The 22,082-nt window shown below is 41.5% G+C and overlaps 1 protein-coding gene across 8 annotated transcripts in view; it reads left to right on the top strand.

Annotated features, from left to right (window-relative positions):
• The window catches only part of PCSK2 (proprotein convertase subtilisin/kexin type 2), a 172,404-nt gene that overhangs the window by 147,560 nt on the left and 2,762 nt on the right, over positions 1–22,082 (top strand). For all 8 annotated transcript variants that reach the window (XM_086879279.1, XM_086879275.1, XM_086879277.1 and 5 more), the window contains 4 exons: positions 3,280–3,455; positions 15,108–15,323; positions 16,555–16,655; positions 19,197–19,424. In XM_086879279.1, the coding sequence (XP_086735405.1) occupies positions 3,280–3,455; positions 15,108–15,323; positions 16,555–16,655; positions 19,197–19,424 (721 nt within the window). The remainder of the gene's footprint in view (positions 1–3,279; positions 3,456–15,107; positions 15,324–16,554; positions 16,656–19,196; positions 19,425–22,082) is intronic.

Raw genomic sequence — 22,082 nt, 5'->3', positions numbered from 1 at the left:
TGCCAAAGAGCAGCTCTGCTCCTTCATATACCAGCCCCTGTTCATATACTGATTTTCAGTGCTTCTTCCCTGCGTAGCTGTAGAATCATTTGTGGCAAATCTCATTTTGCAGGAGATAAAGTATAAATTCCTGCTGCACTTAAAAACCATTTGAAGTGGTAAATCTCATGCTGCTCTTACTCATCAGGCTCTCACAGTGCAGGACCTGCAGTGCAGTAAATCTCAGTGGTTGCAGGTTTCCTCTGTTTTAACAGTGATGTGGAGTGGTAGGAGCAGATGCAGAGCATGAAACAGGTGGTACCTGGCACCCAGCATCCACACCTTGGGTGTGTTGGGTATTTTTACTTCTGACAAGCTCTTCTGTGCACATATATACTGAGTACAGTGCTTGGAGCTAGTTAGGCTCTTGGCACCATGTGTCAGTTTAGTTGAATCTGAAGAAATCCAGTTTTCCCACTCTTAAGACTGTTCCAAGATGAGAACTGAGGCACAGTAGGCAGAGATAGATGCTTATGAATTTCACTTTACTTTCCCTGATCCACACTAGAATATCAGCATGGATGTACCCACTGCTTCTTGGAGATGGTCCACAGTCTGTGTTCATGGACAGCTCTGCTCTGCTTGGCCTGTCCCTGTTTTATTGTAATGTCAGGAGAATCTGAGGAGGGATACATTTCACCTGGCACCTACAGGACTGAAAGGTGGATCTCCACCAGGGAAGGGCACCAAGCAATGTTTGCTAAGCTCTTACCCAAGAAATATCACTGAGAGTTAATAACTGCCTGGGCAGGTCTGATGAATGTCTCTTTCCTTCAGTAAGGGTAGCATCTCCCTCAGGGATGGGACATTCCACAAAATTTACATTCTTTCAAGAGTTACTCTTCGAGAAATCTGAACTGAGGCATGGGGTTTTGTCTGGACCATATTGTTCATACAACTCTACAACTTCAAGCTGGTTGCTTAAAAATCAAGAGGTGTGAAGACCTTTTCTGATGATCAACAGCCTACAAATAATCTTCTGTGTTTGTGCACTTTGTAGTAAATTCCCTCAAGTTTTTGGAAGTGCCAGCCAGCCTCTCCTGCCTGAGGACAATGTGCACTGACAGCACTTCTGTGTGGTCCGTGGCAGTGGAAGTCCATGAAAGTTGAGTCTCTGCTGCTGTCATGGAGCAGGAGCCCATGACTGCAGAATGAGCAGGAAGTTGATTGCCAAGGATCTAGTGCATCACTTGTTTTTTTTAGCTTGTACCTCTTTTTTCCCTCGAAGATGGTTTGGCTCCTCCTGTTCCCCCACTTTCCTCAGAGTCAATAATTAATTTTGTGGTTGTATAATAATTTAATTTTGTGGTGCTGGGTTTCTTAGGGAATTTCCTCCCATTTATTGTCAGGGAGATGGTGAATGGACAGTGATCAAGAGACAAAAGAAGTAGCCACGTGCCTTGACATGCCATTTAAATTGTTCAGAGAGAGGGGGGACGGGATTTTGGTGGTCCTTGCCCACCATGGAGGGAAGATGGTTTTGGGTGCTCCACTGCTGCTTCTCCGAGGGCTTGGTGCTGCTGCAGAATTCTCCTTGCTGCCCATTGGTGAGCCTGCTGCTTGCAGGAGCTGCCAGCTGACTGGGAGCTTTCAGCACCTGCCCCCTCCAGGAGAGACCTTCCAGGCCCTCTCCCTCCTCCCTCTCTCTGGAGAGAGGGTCCACGCTGGTTGTTTGACTGGAACCCGCCAAGATACCGCATCGTGTGTGAGCACCCGAGAAAACGAACCTCCAGCCTTCTCTCTCATGGTGGGGTCTCCATCAAGCCCTGGGGAGGCTCGGGGCTCACACCAGAGCACCCCTCAAGTATCACTCCCCTGGGGGAGTCACTGCAGCCCCTCTGCCCCACCTGAGCCACCAGTGCTCCCAGCCACTTGTGGTCATGGCTGCACAAAAAAGGAGATCGCTTAACGGGTGGGCAGCTTCTAGTATTGCTTGGTGTTTGTCTGTCTTGTGACACATATATGTTCTAGTAAAGAACTGTTACTCCTTTTCCCATAATTTTTGCCTGGAAGCCCCATTTGAAGTTACAATAATTTGGAGGGGAGGGCGTCATCTTTCCATTCCAGGGAGGGTTCCCACCTTCCTTGACCGACACCTGTCTTTTAAACCAGGACAGTGGCTTCTGTGCAGATCTGCATTTTATAAGTATGGGAAGCAGTTTCTCACCCATTGAGTTTGACTTCATCATTTCTAGCTCGAGTTAGCCCATCAAGAACATCCAGCCTTGGTCTGATTTCTATTTGAAATTTATGCCACCTTTTTTCCAGCCTTATATTTGACACACTGGTTTTCTATTGAATATAGTAAAGCCACTGGCTTCTAAATCTGGATCCTTATTGCCATTCACACTGTTTGGCACTGTGCCACCAATTTCTGCCCCATCTGTGTCCTAAACCACTGGGAAAAGCTGAACTTCAACTCAGGGATACAAATTAAGCTCGGAATGAGTCCCTGGTTACTCAGGTCTCATCCAGAGGCCAAGTGACAGGTTGTCTGTGGGTGAAATTGTCCTATGTGTGGGGCTTCCACTGCTGTCTGTTGCACTCTGGCTCACTTAGAGTCAACACTTGGAGCTTTTATGAAATTGACATGTCCTGAGATTGCATCATTTAAACTCTAAATTTCTACTGCAGTATGGGTTTAAGGATGTGTGGTTTAGTCTGTTTTTTTGTCCACATGCTGGCCATATTTTGCTCTTGTGTCTGCATGTTGACAGAATGATATTTTTCCAGGAAATTGCTATGTAGCTTGTTTCCCTCCTCTGATTAAATTCTGGAAATGCACCAAAATAAATAGAAAAATTACTTGAAAAACTAATGACAATGTGAACACAAAACTGAATGTAAGTTAGGTGAGGGGGGGGTTACTCTTTTTTGCTAGCTTAAAAAATATTATTTTCAATGCCATTCATATTATTTAAACACTGAACTTCTGAGATTGCTGAATTCTGGTATTTTTAAAGTGTTCTCAAGGAGTAGATGGAAAATACAGTGTAATTAGGAAGCTAACAATAAAGTTCTTTGTCTTTCTGGGCCATGCTGCCTTGGTGGCTGGGTTTGCTGCTATTACCGCTGGGTAAGCACACCCTGGTGAAATGGGAATGTCAAGTACAGAGTTACTGAATGGGTGAAACTGCCAGTTACTTAAAATACCTGTAACTGGGGGCCTTCTGCAGGTGCTGAGATTACATTTTGTGCTGGGTAATGCATGTTTCATGCTTATGTTGATTAAAACTACAGGTATTCGAATGCTCGACCAGCCGTTTATGACAGACATCATCGAGGCTTCCTCCATCAGTCATATGCCTCAAGTCATAGATATATATAGTGCCAGCTGGGGACCAACTGATAATGGGAAGACTGTGGATGGACCTAGAGAGTTAACTCTGCAAGCAATGGCAGATGGTGTGAATAAGGTAACAGTTTTAATATCTGGGTTCTGGGGCAGAATGGTGTGTGCATGCTGAAACCAGTGACCTGGGAACACGATGCAGTTGCACAAATTATCCAACTTTCAGTATATTTCAAGGTTCTTTGATTTCAAGGTTCTCTGCAATGTTTTGGTGTTGATTTTATTGTATAGTCTCAGCATACTGTGTTTATCTCTAGTCACCTTATAGCTGCTTTTCATAGGCCAATGCAGTCAAAATGGAGGAGCCTGAACCTGTAAATGTTCCCCAGGTTGAAACATGCCAGCTGAGCTACTGACACTGCAGTATCTGTTTTGGTGTGTTATCAGTTTAATTACTGTTTTGGATATGGAGTGTCTCCCAGGTCACTCAGGTATGGTCATTATTATAGCTGTGATTGAGCTGCAACAGTTCAGCTGTCCATGAGCTAATATCATCCAGGAGCCTCCTTGTTTGTTCTCATGATTCCAGCTCCTTCTAGGAACAGTCTGTGATCTTTGTAAAAGACACTGAATAGCATCCTGTGATCTGTTTAACCTGTACACTATAAGACAGTTGGGGGAAATGTGTGTGCTGCAACTCAAAAACAAAATAAATTAGCCCAAACAAACCAACTTGCATGGCTTCGTGTCCACCTCTTCAGTGTTACCCAGCCAAGACAGCCATGGCTGCCTCCTGGTGCTGTAGGGAATGAGCCTCCTCCCCTTGGCTGATTATAGATGGGTTTCTGTACTGACGAGATCTGAAATTACCCAGAACATCTGGGATGGTTTTATGTGGGAGCTCCACAATTCCTTACCTTTCCTTCCAAATTATTTCCTCCTTTTACTTGTGCCAAATTCTCCCACTCTTCATCACCGGCTCACTGTAAGCAGAACATTCAGTTTACCATGTTTTGTGACATGATAATTAAATCTACCGCTGTGACAAGTAGTGAAGCATCTAAAGCTTTCTCAAATGCTGAGCCTCAGATGTTTTGCCTGTAACAGAGGGATTATAGTCATCTTCATGCTTCCACCCATAAAATTGGCAATGTACTGCAATAACACTGGAAGATTTGTCACAAATTCCTTCTGAGTCTGCTCAGTTTTGTAGTATAAACTGTACAAACCTCTGATGAGATCAGACCCCCTCTGAAGTCACCTTGCACAGGCTGTGTTTCTTCATGAGATTTTCATTTATTTAGTGTTTCCATAAAGATCCCATTAAACACTTTGGTCTTGAGGAGAATGTTTCCTAGGTGTGTGACAGTTTTAGCAATACCTTCATGTGTTACAACTGTCTGATCTATCTTCCACTAGTGTTGGTTGTAGCAGATACAAACTCTGAACACAGAAAATTTTCCATGTAATTTTTGTGTTGCCCTCCTCCAATGGAGAACTTGTCTAAAAGTTGGAAAAAAAGGTGGAGGAATGATAACTGAACTAGAGTTATTTTACCCTTCAAGAGAAGCAGATTTTAAATCATAATCATGGGGACTTTTTGCAATTTGGTATGTAAAATACCTTTGAATCAAATTGCTGTCTTATTGCCCTATGCTTTAATTTGTGGAGTTACACTGGAATTAACCTCCTCTTTGAATGTTAAACATTGGAGTAGAGATTTTTCTTTTCTGTTTTATTGCTTGGTTGGAGAGTGCTGGGCATATTACCTTTTTAATACTGTTCCCTCAGGAGTGTTTGTGATTCTCTTCAAGAAATAATTTGCAGTATTAAGATCAGAAAGGGCCCTGAGATCACTTGGGTTGAAGGCTCAGGAAAGAGAGAGAACAGTGACAGTGAGCTGTGCTCTGGCAGGGGTTGCTCTCATCAGGAAAAATAGGTGTTTCTTATCAGGAGACACAGAATTAACAGGAGAGCCTGCATTATTAAACCAGTTATGTCAGCCATTGCAGAATTAGGAGGAATGGTACTGGATTCTACCTAAAAAAAAAAATTTTTGTCCCAGGGCAATTACACTTAATCTTGCAGTGGCAGTATGCCAGCTATCTCCTGGCAATGTGTGGACAGAAGATGAGACAGTTCCTCCCCAAATAACTCCCTTTGTGTTGTGATCACGGCTTTATCTACCCTTCTTTTGCTCATTACGTTTCCTGATATTATGATTTTTTGGGGTATAGTTTGTTCTGATCTGTTTTTTTTGGAGAGACAGATTTTCTAGAGATATATTCAGGCTATCAGTGGATGCTGGGTATTCTCCATGGCGCTCTGAAAAACCCACTAAAGAGTTGGCTGCATGTAAAGGAAGACTAACAAGCCTTTGATATGATACCCTTTTACCTATTTTAGGTCTATAATGTATGCATCACATTCCCTATTGACTGTAAAAGTGTAAATCTAGTTTATGATTACTTTTCAGTATAACCCTCCTGTCTTATTAAAAAGCGTCTTCTGTAAACTGAGAGACAAAGAAATGTAGGAATTCTTTTTATCAGCCTAGAGCTGATTCTCACCAGAGTTATGGTTCATGAATTAATGATGAAGCTGAAATATTGGCAGGGTGGAAACAACATGCTGAGAATAAAAATGTGTTCTTAAACTAAAAGCAATACTTCCAAATGTCCTAGAAGGCAATATAAGAGCTCTTGCATGGAGCAAGATTAATATCCTTGCTTCTAATGTAATAAAATAAAAACCAGTAAGTAGGAGTGATACAGAATTCTTACACAGAATATGCATTTAATTGAGTTGACAAACACAGGTAACATTTGCCTTGCTGCCACCACACTTGGGAGCCCCAGCTCAAAGAGGAACTCACTGCCACGTGTTTCATCCTTCCCACAATCTCCATTTCACTCTCATATACTTTAGAATTCCTCCTTCCAGAGCTGCTGAGATGTGGGGGTAACTAGCCACCTGATAATGACAGTATGATAAAAACTGCAGAAACTGTGAAACTTCATGTTTATATGTCTGTTTTTATGTCTTGAAGCCACCTAGCTATAACAAGGTGGGCTAAGGCCAACATGTCCTCTATTTCTGATAGATATTCTTCTAGCTGAAGATGTCCCTGCTCAGTGCAGAGTGGAGTTGGCCTTTGGAAGGTCCCTTCTGACCCAAGCTCTTCTCTGATCTATTTTCCTACCTTTCCTCTTCCATTACCCCTTCTTGGAATATGTTAAATGCATTCTTGCCTTTGTCTTAATCACACCTTCATTTTGGTGTGCTGTTCACTTGGAAGGTAAATAGCTCGAATAGAAGCAGCACTAAACAACATAATTAAGGGCAACACAATCTGCCATCACACTGGCATCTCCTTTATGGGCTCCTTTATAGCAGCATATCTAAGGCTGGGCACAAAAGGGATGGTGTGTGCCTGAACTGGGTGTCAGCATAACCCTCGTAATCAGAAGTTATTGGGAAGGGTACTCAAGCTGCTTTTGGTTACTAGGACACAATCCCACTCTTTTCTTTTTAAATGTGATCTGGCTTCACTGTGTTATCTCATGGCTTTAGTTCAGGGACAGTAGTCAGCAGTGTGACTGGGTCACTGAGTAGTGGTGGTTGCACTGCAAAGGTAAATGAGCTCACAGTTCAATTAGGAAAAATTTGGGAATGGAGATTGAAACGAATTTCATACACACAAAGGTCCACAAGTATTTGGCAATTACCAGCACAAGTGAAAACTTAACCTAATGCAGCTTTCAGCTGCTAGAAAAGACATATTTGAGATGTGATTGGAAAGGACTTTAAAAAACTTCTGGTTTTTAAGGATTAGGCTGGAACTTGTATGTATACAGTACTTGCCTAATGAGGAGGGCTTGCATTCTTTGTACATATAGTATGACTGGACAAAGCAATGCTGTGTGATTTATGCATCCCTTGTCTGAGCTGTGCTTACCCTCTTTGGGGGCTGGAAGGCTTGGAGAGGGAGGTAGAGATGATAGGTGGAAATCTTGTAAAAACACATCTCTGTTAAATAGAGACTTTTTGTCCTCTAGTATCTTGTATCCAGAATTGTATCAGCCGTCATCTTAAACAGGAAAAGGCAACTTAGGTCAAGAACTAATTCCACTTATATTTTATGGTAGATCCTGTCTTTAGTGTAGTGTCCAGTAAACATTTCTTATTTGTCATTTTGTTAGTCCAGTTCTTTCCAGCTTCAGTTGTTGGAATTTAAGGCAACAAGAAGAAGTAATCAAATAAACTGGTCTCCTATCTATTGCATTTTTATGATATGAGCTTTTATATTAGGAGGTTGTGAGGGGTTGCTCATGGACTGAATTAATTCCTTGAGACTTCACCGTCTCAGCCAGAATATATATTAGATATGAGCATTTGTGCTTGTGCTGCTGAAAACATTATTACTTCCCTAATACAATTCTACCTAAGAAAACAATGCCCAAGTACAAATTACCAGGAGAGCAGTATTAAGAATTTGTAGTCACACCAGGGCTTTGTAATTGGGCTCACCAATGAAGGAAGAAAGGACAATGTAAAAAACAAGAGGAAATGTTTCTTGTTTGCCTCTTTCCAAGTGCACAGAAATTGTGTTACTGTTCTTTGAAAATATCATGTTAGCAAAAGTATATACAGCTAGATACCTCTAATATCATTTTAGTGTTCAACAGCTAAGGGAGGACAGGGAAATTTATGATATGCAACCACCTGATTACTCCATTTCGGAGGAAGCCCAGCAAGCTGCTTTATAACTTGGGAATCCTTTGGTATCGTATTGCCATTGTGTCTGAAATATGCATTATAATTCCATGCCTTGTCTTAATCATCTAAGATAAAATCAGACCTTATTAAAACCCCACACATGTTGTATCTGATTGGAATTCTGAACTCTGGTCATCTGACGGGGATGTTTTCTAAGGAGGCAAGACAACAATGAAGCCTGAAAACGCTGATTTTGTTGTCTCACTCTGCCCCCAGGAGTATTTTTTTGCCTAATCTCTGTGCCACAGCTCAGCAGATACACAGTTTAGCTTCCCAGCAAGGCTGATGCTGCAAGCTGGGAGCCTTTGCACAGTGCTTCCAGGGACACAGGTGAATCTTTGAGGCCAGAGTTCATCACATCGCTTGGGAATGCTGGGAAGGGAAACCAGCATTGTCACTGGTAAAGAGTAAATTGGGTGTTTAGAGTCTTTCTCAGTGATAATCTAGCTCAGAGATAATGAGAAGAGGGTGAGATTGATTTTTTTGCAAATATTATTGATACTAGAATTAAGCCTGTAGAATTGTTATATTATCACTTGTAGTACACAGCCCAGCATCCAGCAAAAAAGAAATGGCTAATTAAAAGATTTTCCCTCAGCATTTTCAAAGTTCCCTCATCACTGCCCTGCTAAACTGAACTCTCACTGAAACCTGCCTCTCTTCACCAAAAGTATAATTTTGCATCCATTTCTTTTGGCTAAGAGAAGTCCATCCAATTTCAGTAGCAGTTTAGATGTAGAAAATGGCTCAAACATTATTTTTAGCCAAAGGAGGTATTAACAATTATGCAACTAATTGTGGGTTGGTGGATGTGAGTTCAGTACTCTTCTGTGATCGATTCTAAAATAAGCTACAGAAAGCCTTGTATTAGGATTTACAAATTACACAGCTTAGGTTTTTTGAGAGTCTCATATGCAGCAGTCTTGGAGTTTGGTGGTTGTTCCTTGACCCAAATAATTTCAGAAGTCTGCTAGGACAAACTGGACAGACAGTTATTTAAGACAGGAAAATATGAAAGGGACACAAACAGGAGGAGCATGGCTCAAATGTGGTTCCAAGTGACAGTTTTGTCCTCTGCACAGTAGCCAAGAGTTGAACTAATTTCTTGCTCCTGCCAACACAGCCTTTCCTCTTCCACTGTGGGATACAGCAAGGTTAGACAGACCAGCAGGGAAGGGACAGGGCCTTCATCGGTGGTGAACTTGAGAGGATAACCCCACTGCTGTTTCTGCTGAGCTGAACTGCATGGCTTGTGGCTGTGCTGGGCTTTGCCAGGGTTACAGTTCAGCATCTCCAGGCTTTTGGAAGGATCTGGGTGTAGGAGAAGTGCAAAGGCATTCAGCTCACACAAGGCAGCTGTCCCCCTGAACCTGTGGGGTGGCAAATTTTGGCAATCCAAAATATGTTTCCTACTTAAGCTTTCTCTGGGGTATCTCTCAGGTTAAATCAAGATTGCTTGGCTGGCTGTCAGAAATGTGTTTCTGTCTAGATTTTGCTTTAAGTTTTTAACAGTGCCCAAGTCATCAGTATAGGAAAGGAGCAGAGGGATCCAAGAAGTCACAGGCTACCAGATTGCTCTAGGCAAATCGTCGTGGCAGCTGGAGGAGCCAGGGGAGTGAGGGATGTCAGGGATGCAGGAACCTGCAGGCAGGCTCCAGAAAATCCTGGCAGTACAAAAGATGGGCAGCAGTTCAGGGATGCCAAGGACTCGCTGCCTCCAGCTGGCTTATACTGCATAGCCAGATTGCTGGTGAACTGGAAGGTTGGGGAGACCAGGGCAGAATAAGATCTCTGTGTAATCTGGAGGGAGGTCTTGGGAGCCCAGTCTGATATTCCCCACCAGCTCACAACAGTAGAAAAATGGTCCCACAGCACTTCCAGACTGTCCTTCCCTTGGTGTGTCCCAGCCAGGGAGTACAACTGTGATTTCATTTTACCTGCCTAGGCTGCAAACTATACTTTCTGCAATAATTAGCAATCATTACTGAAGGATGTAGGTTTTAATTACAAAATGCGTGAGGATTTTCAAATAATTCAGTCATGAAGAGAAAGGAATCCTCTTTTCAGAGGAAAATGTAGTCAAAATTAATAGAGGACAGAAACTGTGTCCTGCTCATAACTCAGTAGGACCCCTGAAAAAAGATGAGAAGAAACTGTAGAGTTTTCTTGCTTTTCCTGGAAAACCAGTTTATCTCTTGACATAGCAGGCACACAAATTGCTATTAAATTATATAGAAAGTGCTGAAACACTTCTGTTTTCCTAGGAGAAAGAATTACAAAACAGCTATCATATGTCAAGCAGAAAGAAAGATGCTTATACAACAATTTGTGCTTTGAATTTGTTCCATAAAGAAATTTTCAGTTCTATAATTTTTTCACATTTTCTTTCAAATGTTCCCCATCTGCATTTGCTTCCATAGGAATGAAACAGTCCACAAACATCAGCAGACCATTTAGCTATCCTTATCCTGAATTACCTTTTCACTGCACCTAAAAAAATACCTCCTCACAGTCAGGTGCTGCTTTCTTTTCTTCTTACCCCACTCCTACCTGCCTCCTTGTGTCCTGATGATGCCTTTTCCTGGTCTTAAAAATTGAGAGCCAGACATGGTTAAGGGATAAGGGGGTTTTTACCTCAGTATTTTAATAAGGATCCTTTTTTAAATGCTGAGGTAAAACCCCTTATCTCGTAACTGTGGGTCTTAATTTTTTAAGACCAGGAAAAGGCATCACTGATTCTGTCCTTCCGTGTTACTTTGCTTTTCAGGGCAGGAGCCTGATCTTTGTTTTTAATTTGTATTGGTTGGAATCTGTTATTCCTGATCTACAGCTGAAGCATTAGTCCATATGAAAAACATGCTCTGAAGACTGTTAGGTTCCTTCCATCCCTCATCAGGCTGGGTGGCAGTGGGAAAACTGGAGGAGCCATTGCAGGGGCCATGCTGAGTTAGAGGCTGGACTGTTGCTCATGGGAGCTTGCCAGTCTTGATGAGAAAGGTCAGGGAAGCTGGAGGAGATTTATTTGTCAAATATACACATTTTTCTCTGGAAGGTGTGTTCCATTCAAAGCTTCAGGAAACACTCAGGTACTAGCCCAGCAGGCATGATGAATGAAGAAAACAAGGGGGAAAAGCATAGTTTCAGATATGCCTGAAGTTACATAAAGTGAGAAAGGCTGAAGTCTTCTGCCAGCTCACTTCTGCATGGTAGTTCAGTAAAGACATCTCTCTGGGACTGTGCACTTGTGGAAGATGAGAAAAGGGGTAAGAATATTTCTCAGGGATTTTTTCCTCGTAGTGCAGCTTCCCACTGAGGACAGTGGGAATAGAAAACCTGCTGTTTTCTCAAAGGGAGCTTCACAGGAACTGTCTGTGCATTACTAAACATATAGCCTTGCCCAAAATTTAATTCTGGTTTGACTTGAATTGAGAACTGGACCTCTCTTGGGCTGGTACTAAATGCACCAAGATCCATTTTCAGCTCCAAGTGAGATATATCTTCAGATGGCTCAGAAGGGGGAATGCCAGCCTGTGCATAATTTTTGGAGGAAATGAGCAGGTTTCTACAGGATTCTGGAGGAAAGATACACTTTAAAATGTATTTTACAATCTTGCTGGTGCTGTCTTCTTCCTGACTCTTCCTTCACGCTCCCTCTGGTGGTTATAGTGTATGTTACTGCTACCTGCTTCAATCCCGATTTTGTTCCAAATGTACAGCAGCCTGAGTCCCACTAGTCACATTTTTTAGGTTTACATAAGATTGAGATGCAAATTGGAGCTTTCAGATCGCTTTCAATATCATGTTTAGTTAACCCAGCTGGATTTTTTTTCTGGTTTATCATAGAATTATGGAGTGGCTTGAGTAGGAAGGGACCTTAAAGGCCATCTAGCTCTAACCCCCTGCTGTGCCATGAGCAGGGATGCCACCCACTAGATCAGGACTAGATCAGTTTTATTATTAAAAATTATTTTATTATTATTTTATTAATTATTTTTAAATTTAATGATCGGTTTCTATGCCATCCAGAGAATTGAAAATGCACTTCTCCTGGAGCTGTGTATTTCTTCCTGACATGATGCCTGAGAACAGCCACTAAGCAGTTTGCCTGTGCAGGCAGTCCCATGTGGGGTCTGGCTGTGGGACACGTAAGCAACAAGTCCTCAGCATCATTGCAAATAACACAGTTGGGCTGCTGTCAGTTTATTCCAGCAGCGTTTGCTCGTCTTTCCAGTCCTGGCTAGGAAGGAAAGGCAATTGAAATTGGAGTATTAAGAGATTAATTACAGGTTTTAACACTAAGACCCACTTGTAATGCGACTCCCATGAAAGCGATATCCTGAGGCCATTCTCAAGTAACAGTAATTGCAGGCATAAAAACCATCCCAGAGTTTCAGTTCCTCTGTGAATTCCCCTTGCTTCACACCAACAATCTGTTACATGCATTTTCTACCATTCTGCCACAAATCCCACAAATCTGTGGGGTAAAACACTTGGCAGCACAGAGCAGTCCTGCTGAGCAGGGCTGAGTCTTTTCCTCTGTGCTGGCCACTGCAAAGGTTAACTTTCTGCTAGCACTTCACCGAATTTCTCACGTGAAATTGAAGTGTTTCCTCCCCCTTTCAAATGACAAGAAGGGAGATTGTTTAAGAATGGCTCCATACATGACAAGCATCCTCTTCCTTCCAGCAGCAGCCACCTGCTTTCTGTGTTGGACAGCCACCTGCTTTTTTGGGACAGAGGCTGTCCAGAGCAGGTAGAGGGTTGCAAAGTGGTGTGGTGGTTTAGGTGGGCATGGTGGTGGCAAGACTGGGATTTGAAGGCAGTCCAAAGACCAGCTTTGGGCCCTGTAAACTAATGGCAGTCAAAGAACAAGATGGGATATGGAAAAAATCAAAGAAAAAAACTGTTCTTGTTCTGGTGATTTTTTTTTTTTTTTAAGTAAATTGTTACCATGATTTTGTTCTTAAAAGTATGTATTTTTGCAACAGTATCCTCCCTTAAAACTCGAGTGATACTGGGTCTTTGTGGAAGTTCTTAGATGGATTTCAGTGAGCTTTTTCATAGTCATTATCTTTATTATGAAAATCTCTGTCCTGAGATGTTACATATCCCAGTGTCAGCAATCCTGCTGTGCAATTCAGTGGATTATAATGCAACTCACTAACGTGCTTGAAATAATGAGGTTGCTCTGTTCAGTGGGGTGCAATGAAAAATAGAAGCTACTGCTGGGAACTCAGATTTGATTTAAAATCCTGACTGAAAAGGTTCCCTATTAAAATGCCACTGCAGGTTACTAAGTTTGTATATTCATTAACTTCCATTTCATGCTGGGCAATGAGAAGACCAGAAGAAATGTTTTAATCTTTTGCTCAGTGCATCTAAACAGTGTGTTAAATTCCAGCCTTGCAGACTTCAGGTGCTCTTGGAAGTAAATGTTGGATTACTTGAACTAAACACAGAGAGAAATGGTGGCTGTGCTGGAATCAGTTGGAGATCTGACCTTTGAGTTCCATAGCACTGATCTCTCCTTGAGAGTTGGAGTTCTCAGGTCTGACTCTTTCAGGCAGCTCCTACCTCTTTCTGATTATGGAATTAGAAGGGGCTGAGTCGATGCCTTCCCACTGCCTGCCTCTCTGGAAGCTGGGGAGAGGGTATGGATTTCTTTCATTTAATTAATGGCAAGCCTTTATAGGGGCCCTTCAGCTTCAGTCACTCCTGTCCATCTCAGCATAACTGCTGGGCTGTTTTTCTGTAGATTATTTGTATGGCCTCATGACTTTATTTTCTCCTTAGAAGTAGAAGCTGGTTTGTCTGAAAAACAGCTCTGAGCCAATCATATCTTTGATAAAAGAAATTTCTTGAGAGTAAAAGGTGCTGGTAGAGCTTTTTAGCCATTGTCTGAACCTAACTGAATCTTAAAAACCCAGCCTGTGAGATGACCTTTTAAAAGAACAGTTTTCTTCATGGCACTTAAGACCATGACATAAATGCTAATGCATCCATAAAATGTCTTAGCATCTGCCACAGCAGCCTTCAGGGTGTGAAGCAAACCAGGAGATAAATGGAAGTGCACTGTGTACACAGGGTTGCAGAACTGGCTTTGGCTGCCAGTTACCTGGATTTAATAACCTGCATAGGTGTGTCCATTTCAGCTGAAGGTTCATGTATGTTTTGTTTGTACCAGTTTTCTCCTTTATAGATGCTCAGCTTTACAATTAGATGTGCAGTTGTTTTGCCAATTGATGGGGGCAATTTAAGGGACACAGACACCAGTAAAAGATGGTCTTATTTTACTACTAAGACAACACAGATGCAAAATGATACATTTAATAAAACAATAAGCTTACTGTGCGCTTTGCTTCAGCAAAAAAATATATTACTAATTAGATAATGCACCTAATTAGTACTATATGGGAGAGAGAGAATCATGATTGAGAGATACACATCACCAATTGCCCAAGTATTCACCATCATCCAGAACCTGCAGTCACTGGTTGTGTTGTGGTGGCGATTTGGAGAACTTCCCAGGGAATTGGGAGGTCCTAGAAGTGAGTTCACTAATTAAGTGAGGTCTCCAAAGCCACTGCAAATGGGGGTTCCAGCTTTTAAAGCACACTGCCTGACCAGCTGGGACCAGGCCAGAGCCCAGCCCACTGTGGGGGTAGGGGTTTCTTGTAAAGAAACCTCTGGTGATGTCAGCTGGGAAGGTTTCTTAAAATGATCCATTTATTAGCATTTCTTGCTGATAATTATGCAAGGTTATGTTAAAGTTCCTATAGCAGATGGATTCACGTTACAGTGCTTTGGTCAGTCTGTATGCAAGGTTCTTCTGTTAAATGGCTAACACAGACAGTATCTGTTGCATGGTTTTCAGGATTCATCTAAGCCAGCTTTGGCTTGGGCCTGTTGTTCAGGCCTGAGCACTTCAGAAGTTTTAAGTTGCTGCTATCTCCTATTTGCTGTTTAACTCCAGAGGGTCGATTTTCCCCTCTCACAGGGCCGGGGTGGAAAAGGCAGCATCTATGTCTGGGCCTCTGGAGATGGAGGCAGCTATGATGACTGTAACTGTGATGGCTATGCATCCAGCATGTGGACAATCTCCATCAATTCTGCCATAAACGATGGACGGACAGCTCTGTATGATGAAAGCTGCTCTTCAACCTTAGCCTCCACCTTTAGTAACGGCAGGAAGAGAAATCCAGAGGCTGGCGTGGTGAGTCCTGATACAGTTGTGCTGTTGTTGCTGTCTTTGTGCATGATGTATGTCTATCTGCATGACCTATTGCAGCTCTGTGTACTTTGGAGCAGCAGAAGGTTCTTTGTTGGGATGAGTATTTTCTCATTTGCAGTATGTGATGGTGCCAAAACTGTCAGCTGAGAAGATGTGGGATTTTTTACAGAGAACAGCAATGATCTTCCATCTTTCAGAGCTTCAGAGGAAAGTTGGTGCTTTCCTTTATCAGAAACCAGATTATGAAGTTCAGTTGCCCTCTTTCTGGAGGACAGTGTGACAAAAGGTCTCTGTAAAAATCTACGTTAACGTCTGAGATAATATTTACTGGCAGACTTCTGCTGTACAAGCAGCACAGAGCAGAATTAGTCACCCACAGAGGACGTATGGGGGTTCAGCTCACCACAGCCTGCTGTTGCTGCAGGGCTATACCTACAGCTGGAAAACAGGCAGGTTCTGTTCAGTTGTATTTGGGATTCTCTTCCACTGTAGTGATCACTGCTCTTCAGATCTACAGCCCCTCCAGACTAGCCAGGACTTAATTCAGTTTACAGAGTGGAAAATGCAGGTGTACTGACTCAAGGTTAGTTTTCTGCCAAAAGTTATTGTACATTTTCCATGGCTCTGTCTCAAACCCCTCAAGACATATTGTGCAATCCGAAATGCCCACATGCAGTAGCAGACAGAACACTTTCTTGCTTCTCTCTTCATATCAACTCTGTGATGGTACCAGCTAAAATGATCTGTGGCATCTTTGTAATTATTGCCATAAAATGCATTTCAAAGGTTTTTCTTCTGGTCTCTGCTAGTGACTAATCTGCACAGAAGACAGCAGCCTGGTGCTGCTGCTGGTCTCAGAGTTGGACAAATGTTAAAAAGCTTAATAGTGTTAACAATTCTAGTTTCAAATATTTCTGATAATCAGAAAGGAATTTAAGGCTTTTGGTTAAACTGTTTTTATAAGAAAGTGATGGGGTTTAAGTAATAAATAGCCCTGGTTTACTACCTGATGACTTGCTCTTTAATTTATGCTCTAAATGTGTCTCACTGCAGTTTTAAATTGATGCACTCTTCCAAAAACAAAAACCCATCATGGGCACAAACACAATTAAAGAGCAAGGGCACAAACTCCACATTCTGTATTTTACCAAGTCTCTAGCTGCAACAAAGATGGGATAGCTGGTTTCATTAATTACATCTAATATCATTGCAGGCTACAACAGATTTGTATGGCAACTGCACCCTGCGTCATTCGGGCACGTCTGCAGCTGCCCCTGAAGCAGCCGGAGTGTTCGCCCTGGCCCTGGAGGCTAAGTATGCTGTTGAGAAATTCCTCATGAGCTCTAGAGAGGAGAGGACCTGTGGTTTGTTTAATGGTGTTCATCATTTCAGCTGGCTGGCTGTGGCACGAGGCTGCAATAACGAGCCCAAGAGCCATCCCGTGCAGTAGTGACATGCATGGTGGCTTGCAGATGGAGCAACAGCCTTGCTAAAGTTGCATGGCAGGTCTATTTTGACTGTCTGGCTCTCTCTTTGTCATCCCCATCCTCTGCATCCAGGGATTAGACCTCTCTAGCACTGTTTGGAGGTGGAGATTATTTAATTTCTCCACTTACCCTCTGTGAAATGCCCAGCCTACAAAAACATAAGAACGACACAGTAATATGAGGCAGGAGTTCATCTTGTGACAATGGCAACGCCTGCAATGACAGATGCTTAGGAAGAGGACAGAGAATGGGGATTAAGAATGATCTTTCAAGAGCTTTGTCTATCCGTGATTTGTAGAGACAGCAGTGGGTCTCTCCTGTTTAAAAGCCACAGGCAGAGTGATCTTCCTTGAAGTTGTCTAACTCTTTTTCAGATTGTCTCTATTTGGCACCTAGGTCATCCAGTACCAATCAATTCCTCAATATTTTTTTGGCAGTGGTGGTGTGGAATGTTTTCTTAACCCATTGCTGGTAGCTTGCTCCTGTGCTGTGTAATTGCTCTGTTACACAAAGGAATAAATATCCATTGTCTATTTACCATCTCTATGGTATTTCTGGCACTGGAACCTTTTTAATATCTTGGAGTCATTATCTTCTTCTCAAGTGATTAGCAAAAGTTTTCCTATACCACCTCTTTACTTTACATGAACTGAGACAACATTTGTTTAGTTGCAGAGCTTCAGTTGCTGTAACCACAGCATGAAGTGAGTACTATGTGCAGTTTCCTTCAGCAGTGCAGAATAAAGGAGATTTGTGAGAGGAGGCCAAGTTTACATTAGCAGAGCAATGACTATCGTGCTTAGAACATGACTTGGACCAAGTCTCATTTTCCAGGTTTTATACATGTAAAATATATGTCAAATGTTTAGCTTGGGATGATCATTCCTTCTACTATCAAATTCATTCAGTGGGACAGCCACTATGTTAAATATTAATATGGCAAACAAAAATATAAATGTTTAATGAATTTTCTGACCACTGGATGTTTAAACTGGACTGGAACCTAAATATCTCAGTAATAATTATCATTCTTCTTCATTTGAGCTACTCAAAAACACTGGAATTATTCTGCCAAATTATCATGAATAGGAATTAGACTTAATACCCCTGGCTTGCACTAGAATTTCTAGGCTTTGCTGAGAAGGCAGCAGGAGAGGGAAGGAACTGTCAGTGTCTCCTGTATCCTTCTGGCCGTATTGAATTGTATTTTGCAGAACTATGCTGGATGAGCCTTCCCAGGAATCACTGATGATCTCTCATGAAGCCTGTTCTTGCCTGCATTATGTCTGCCAGCTCATACACAATATAGGACTGACATGTCTCTCAAACCAGACCAATCTATGAAATAGAAAGTACAGCTTTAAGATACGTAGCAAGCTCTTAAAAGATTTCAATTAGAATGATGCAAGTGATATCTTCTTTTCAGCTCTCTTGTGTCACCTTGGGAGAACGACGGTAACTGGCTACTCTGGTGTACATTCAGCATGCACACATGCTTATTTCTTGGGGCACAGAAAGCTGAAAAGCTGATCCTTTTAGGCTGATGGTTTGAATCAGACATATTGTGATGTTGAAAGAGTTCATCATAAAACAACTGGAATAGCTGTAGTTACGTAGAATTGGAATGTCAGTTCTAAAGCTTTTTAGAATAATAACTGCCCCTCCTGTTATCATAATCACTGTACATCTAGGAAGACAAGAGAAGATGATGAAAGTTAGCCATTGCAGCTAGGCAAATATTACTTGAATGCATCCATCCATGCTAATATAACATGGGTGAAAAACCTCCCCTGTACCTTATACTGCAAAGCTGCAGCCACCCACAGCCCATATATCCATATTCACAGAATCCTGACATTACTAACAGCTGGGTCACTAGAGCTCATCAGCTTTGTCAGACTAGGGCTTCTCAGGGTGGATCTTGGAAGGTCCAAGGGAAAAGCAGGAGGAGCAGGCAAGAAAAAAGGGGCAAGATCCAAGAGGAAAGCTAGGTGAAATTTTTTTTATCATCTTTGGATTTTTTATATTTCTCTCAGGATCTGGTATAATATCTTAATCATTCTATTAGTTTAAAAATTGCATGTTGGATCTGTAATATCTGGTTAAAATAAGTTTTTTTTAATCAGAAATGATTTTGCAATTTTGGAGAACATATTTGGAAAAGTACTATATAATTCAAACCTATTCTTGTTCCCACTGAGATCTATAGAAGCTTTATTATTGATATATGTGTAGTTACAATTTCAGTGTTATTCACAGAAGCAAATTTTACCCAACGCTTTACCCAAACAGATTATTTTTTTTTATTTTTTTTTGATATCTGCTTGGAAACACAGTAATGTTTGTTTCTCATGTTGCTCTTCCATAGCTCTCATCTGACATGGAGAGACATGCAGCATCTGACAGTGCTCACCTCCAAGAGGAACCAGCTCCACGATGAGGTTCACAGGTGGCGGAGGAATGGCGTGGGGCTGGAGTTCAACCATTTGTTTGGCTACGGTGTCCTAGATGCAGGAGCAATGGTTAAGATGGCAAAGGACTGGAAGACTGTTCCTGAGAGATTCCATTGTGTTGGGGGGTCAATACAGGAACCTGAGTAAGTGAATAGTCTAGTGGATGGTATTTGGCTTCTCCCAGGCACCTGGGAGACTGCAAGCATACAATTATGTTGACATAGATAATTAAAGAAATTTAATGAGGGGTTTTTTTTTCCTAAGAAACCCTAACATTACCAGTAATAAGTTGATAAAACATTTTTTATCAACAGTGCTTGATGAAATGATATAATCTTTCAGTTCCTGGCTTGCTGGAGCAGTACATTCTATAGCATATCTGTACCCTCACTGCTAGTGCCAGTAGTGTTAATAACAACATCCATTTCTCCTGGGCACTCACAGCTATGTTTGTGCTAAAGTTGCTGTAAATAAAGAGCCTATCCCCAAATGAAATCTGGGAGACTGGCACACTGTAAATTATTTAAACTGCTGCCACGTGAAATATGTATCAGCCAGGTCATATATCACTGTGAGATTCTTCAGCAGACAATTTTATCTCCAGAAGACTGAAACAATCATCTGCAGGTACCGGTGATATGGTTTGAACACTACAACATTTAATTGCACTTGCTTTAAGCTCTTCAAATCTCTAATTGCAGGGTAGGTAGTCAGATTATTCTCTGATTTTCATTTATGTGCTAAAGTGAATGAGTCAACAAGTGAATGAATTAATACTAATTGACAACAACAGCTTTAGTTTAATTTAAGTAATTGAAATACTAACCTAATAAGGACCTAGATTATATCTATACCATTGGAATTTTGACATTTCACTGCCATTTTTGAAGGCAACATTATTACTTGGAATGTAGAAAAAGAAAACAAACTAGGATGTTTGCTGGAAAAAGAAAACAAACCAGGATGCCACCCTAGCACAAAACTCAGCCAGGAAAAGAGTGAGTTTTTCCCCAGCCTTGCAGATTGAATTTGCATGATTCAAGATCCTACAGCTGAGCTCTGAGTTTTAATTTATCTGTCCTATGCATACTCACAGGTAAAAAACCAAATGAGAATGCCAAAGTTATTTTTAAAATATCTCTAGTTTAGTAATAATTAACTGGATAATAATCTCATCTATTTTAGGGCAGCTCCATTTACTGCAAAGGGGATCATCCTAGAGAAGGAGAGAACATTTCTTTCTGTAGGCTGTAAGGGTGCCCCCCTGACAATTGCCTGACACAGCTATATATTAACAGCACTGCTGTAATATTTGTGTTCCCCAATGAAAATATCACTGGCAGGAGATAATAAGCATTGTGAAGTGCAACATGTACGTTTTTTGAGTTGCATTGTAAAAATAAAAAAAGCTAGCTAAGTCCCATCATCTCCAGAGATTCCTTGGAATTGAAAACTCTGCACTTCTACCCTGCATGTCTGCTGTGGATAATTGGGTTATTCTTTCAGTTTGGTTTGCTGAAGCAACATTTTCTATATATGTTCTCTATATTTTTTATTTAAGTATAGATATTTGTGTACACAAAATATGCATTTAATATAGATTTAGGAAGGTGAGTAGTTGATATGGAGGTGTGTTTCAGAGCAGCATTGTCAATTAAGCAGAAGGCCAGGAAATAACTAACAGACATAATATACCGTGTGCTGAAAGCAATCAGTATTTAAAATAAAACCATTTGTTAGCAATAGGAACTTTTCCTGGCAAGGGTTCTGGCTGGTTTAGGGAAATACAAAGTTTTAAGACATTGTTGTACATTAGCTGAGGAACAGGAGCACACAGGAGCTCCCCCTGCTCATCTCTCACTAGGTACTACACATGCAAAAGTGGATATAGTAAATATAATCTCCCACAGGACATCTATGCCATGGATATACTATATATATACTATATATACACACACACACACACTATGCCACACATGGGCAGTGGCACATGGTAAGGCTGTGGAAAATCCGTTTTCTCTTCTGCTCCTTTGTGTCAGGTTTTTTTCCACCACTCCTGGTTCTTTTTGTTTCTTTAGGAAAATTCACCTGTACTACAATCATTAATCCAGTGGAGCAGAGACTATTAGATCCTAATTAATAGGAAAGGGGGAAATAGAGGAAGCCTTTTCTCATGTTTTTAGAGAGCTGAGAGAACTTCTGCAGGGCAGAAGTAGTGGGAACACATTGCTCTTGTTTTTTTGGGCTTTAGCCTTGACAGGAAGAAAAGACTCACACTATGATGTCCCTCCTCATTAATTGGAGGAGATAAAACACTTATCACATCTCTGGGAATGAAGTAGTGTTTGACAAAGCTTTGTCCACTGTGTGAAAAGGCTGTGAGACAACATGAGTTCAGATTGAGTTGAGATTGAGGTTTCCCATGCAGAGAAACTGCAAGCACGTGGCAACTGTGAAATTACAATCCTTCACCTCTGTCTGCATGTAGTGCATTTTTCTCGTGCTTCAGCACATTGAGTATCTCAAGGGTGTTATATTAAATGCTCAAATATTTTAGCTATACAATATTTATGTTATTGTGAAAAAGCACAGTTTTTTTCAGTTTAAGGAAAGTGTTCAAATGCCTTGAGGATCTGGATCTGAACGACGTTTTGCTCTGCAAGTACTTCCAAGGAGGTAATACTCTATGAAAGGGGACAGAGACTGGCCTGAGCCACTTAGTGATGTACCAAGTGTAATATCTGGAGCTCATCTCAAGAAAAAAAAAGAATTCCTGGAAGCTAGGCTTGAGTGAAATGCTT

This window comes from Cyanistes caeruleus, chromosome 2, assembly GCF_971803275.1.
Source record: "Cyanistes caeruleus chromosome 2, bCyaCae1.hap1.1, whole genome shotgun sequence".
Lineage (NCBI taxonomy): Eukaryota > Metazoa > Chordata > Aves > Passeriformes > Paridae > Cyanistes > Cyanistes caeruleus.
The sequence above is the reverse complement of the archived record's forward strand: the minus strand, read 5'-3'. Positions and strand labels throughout refer to the sequence as shown.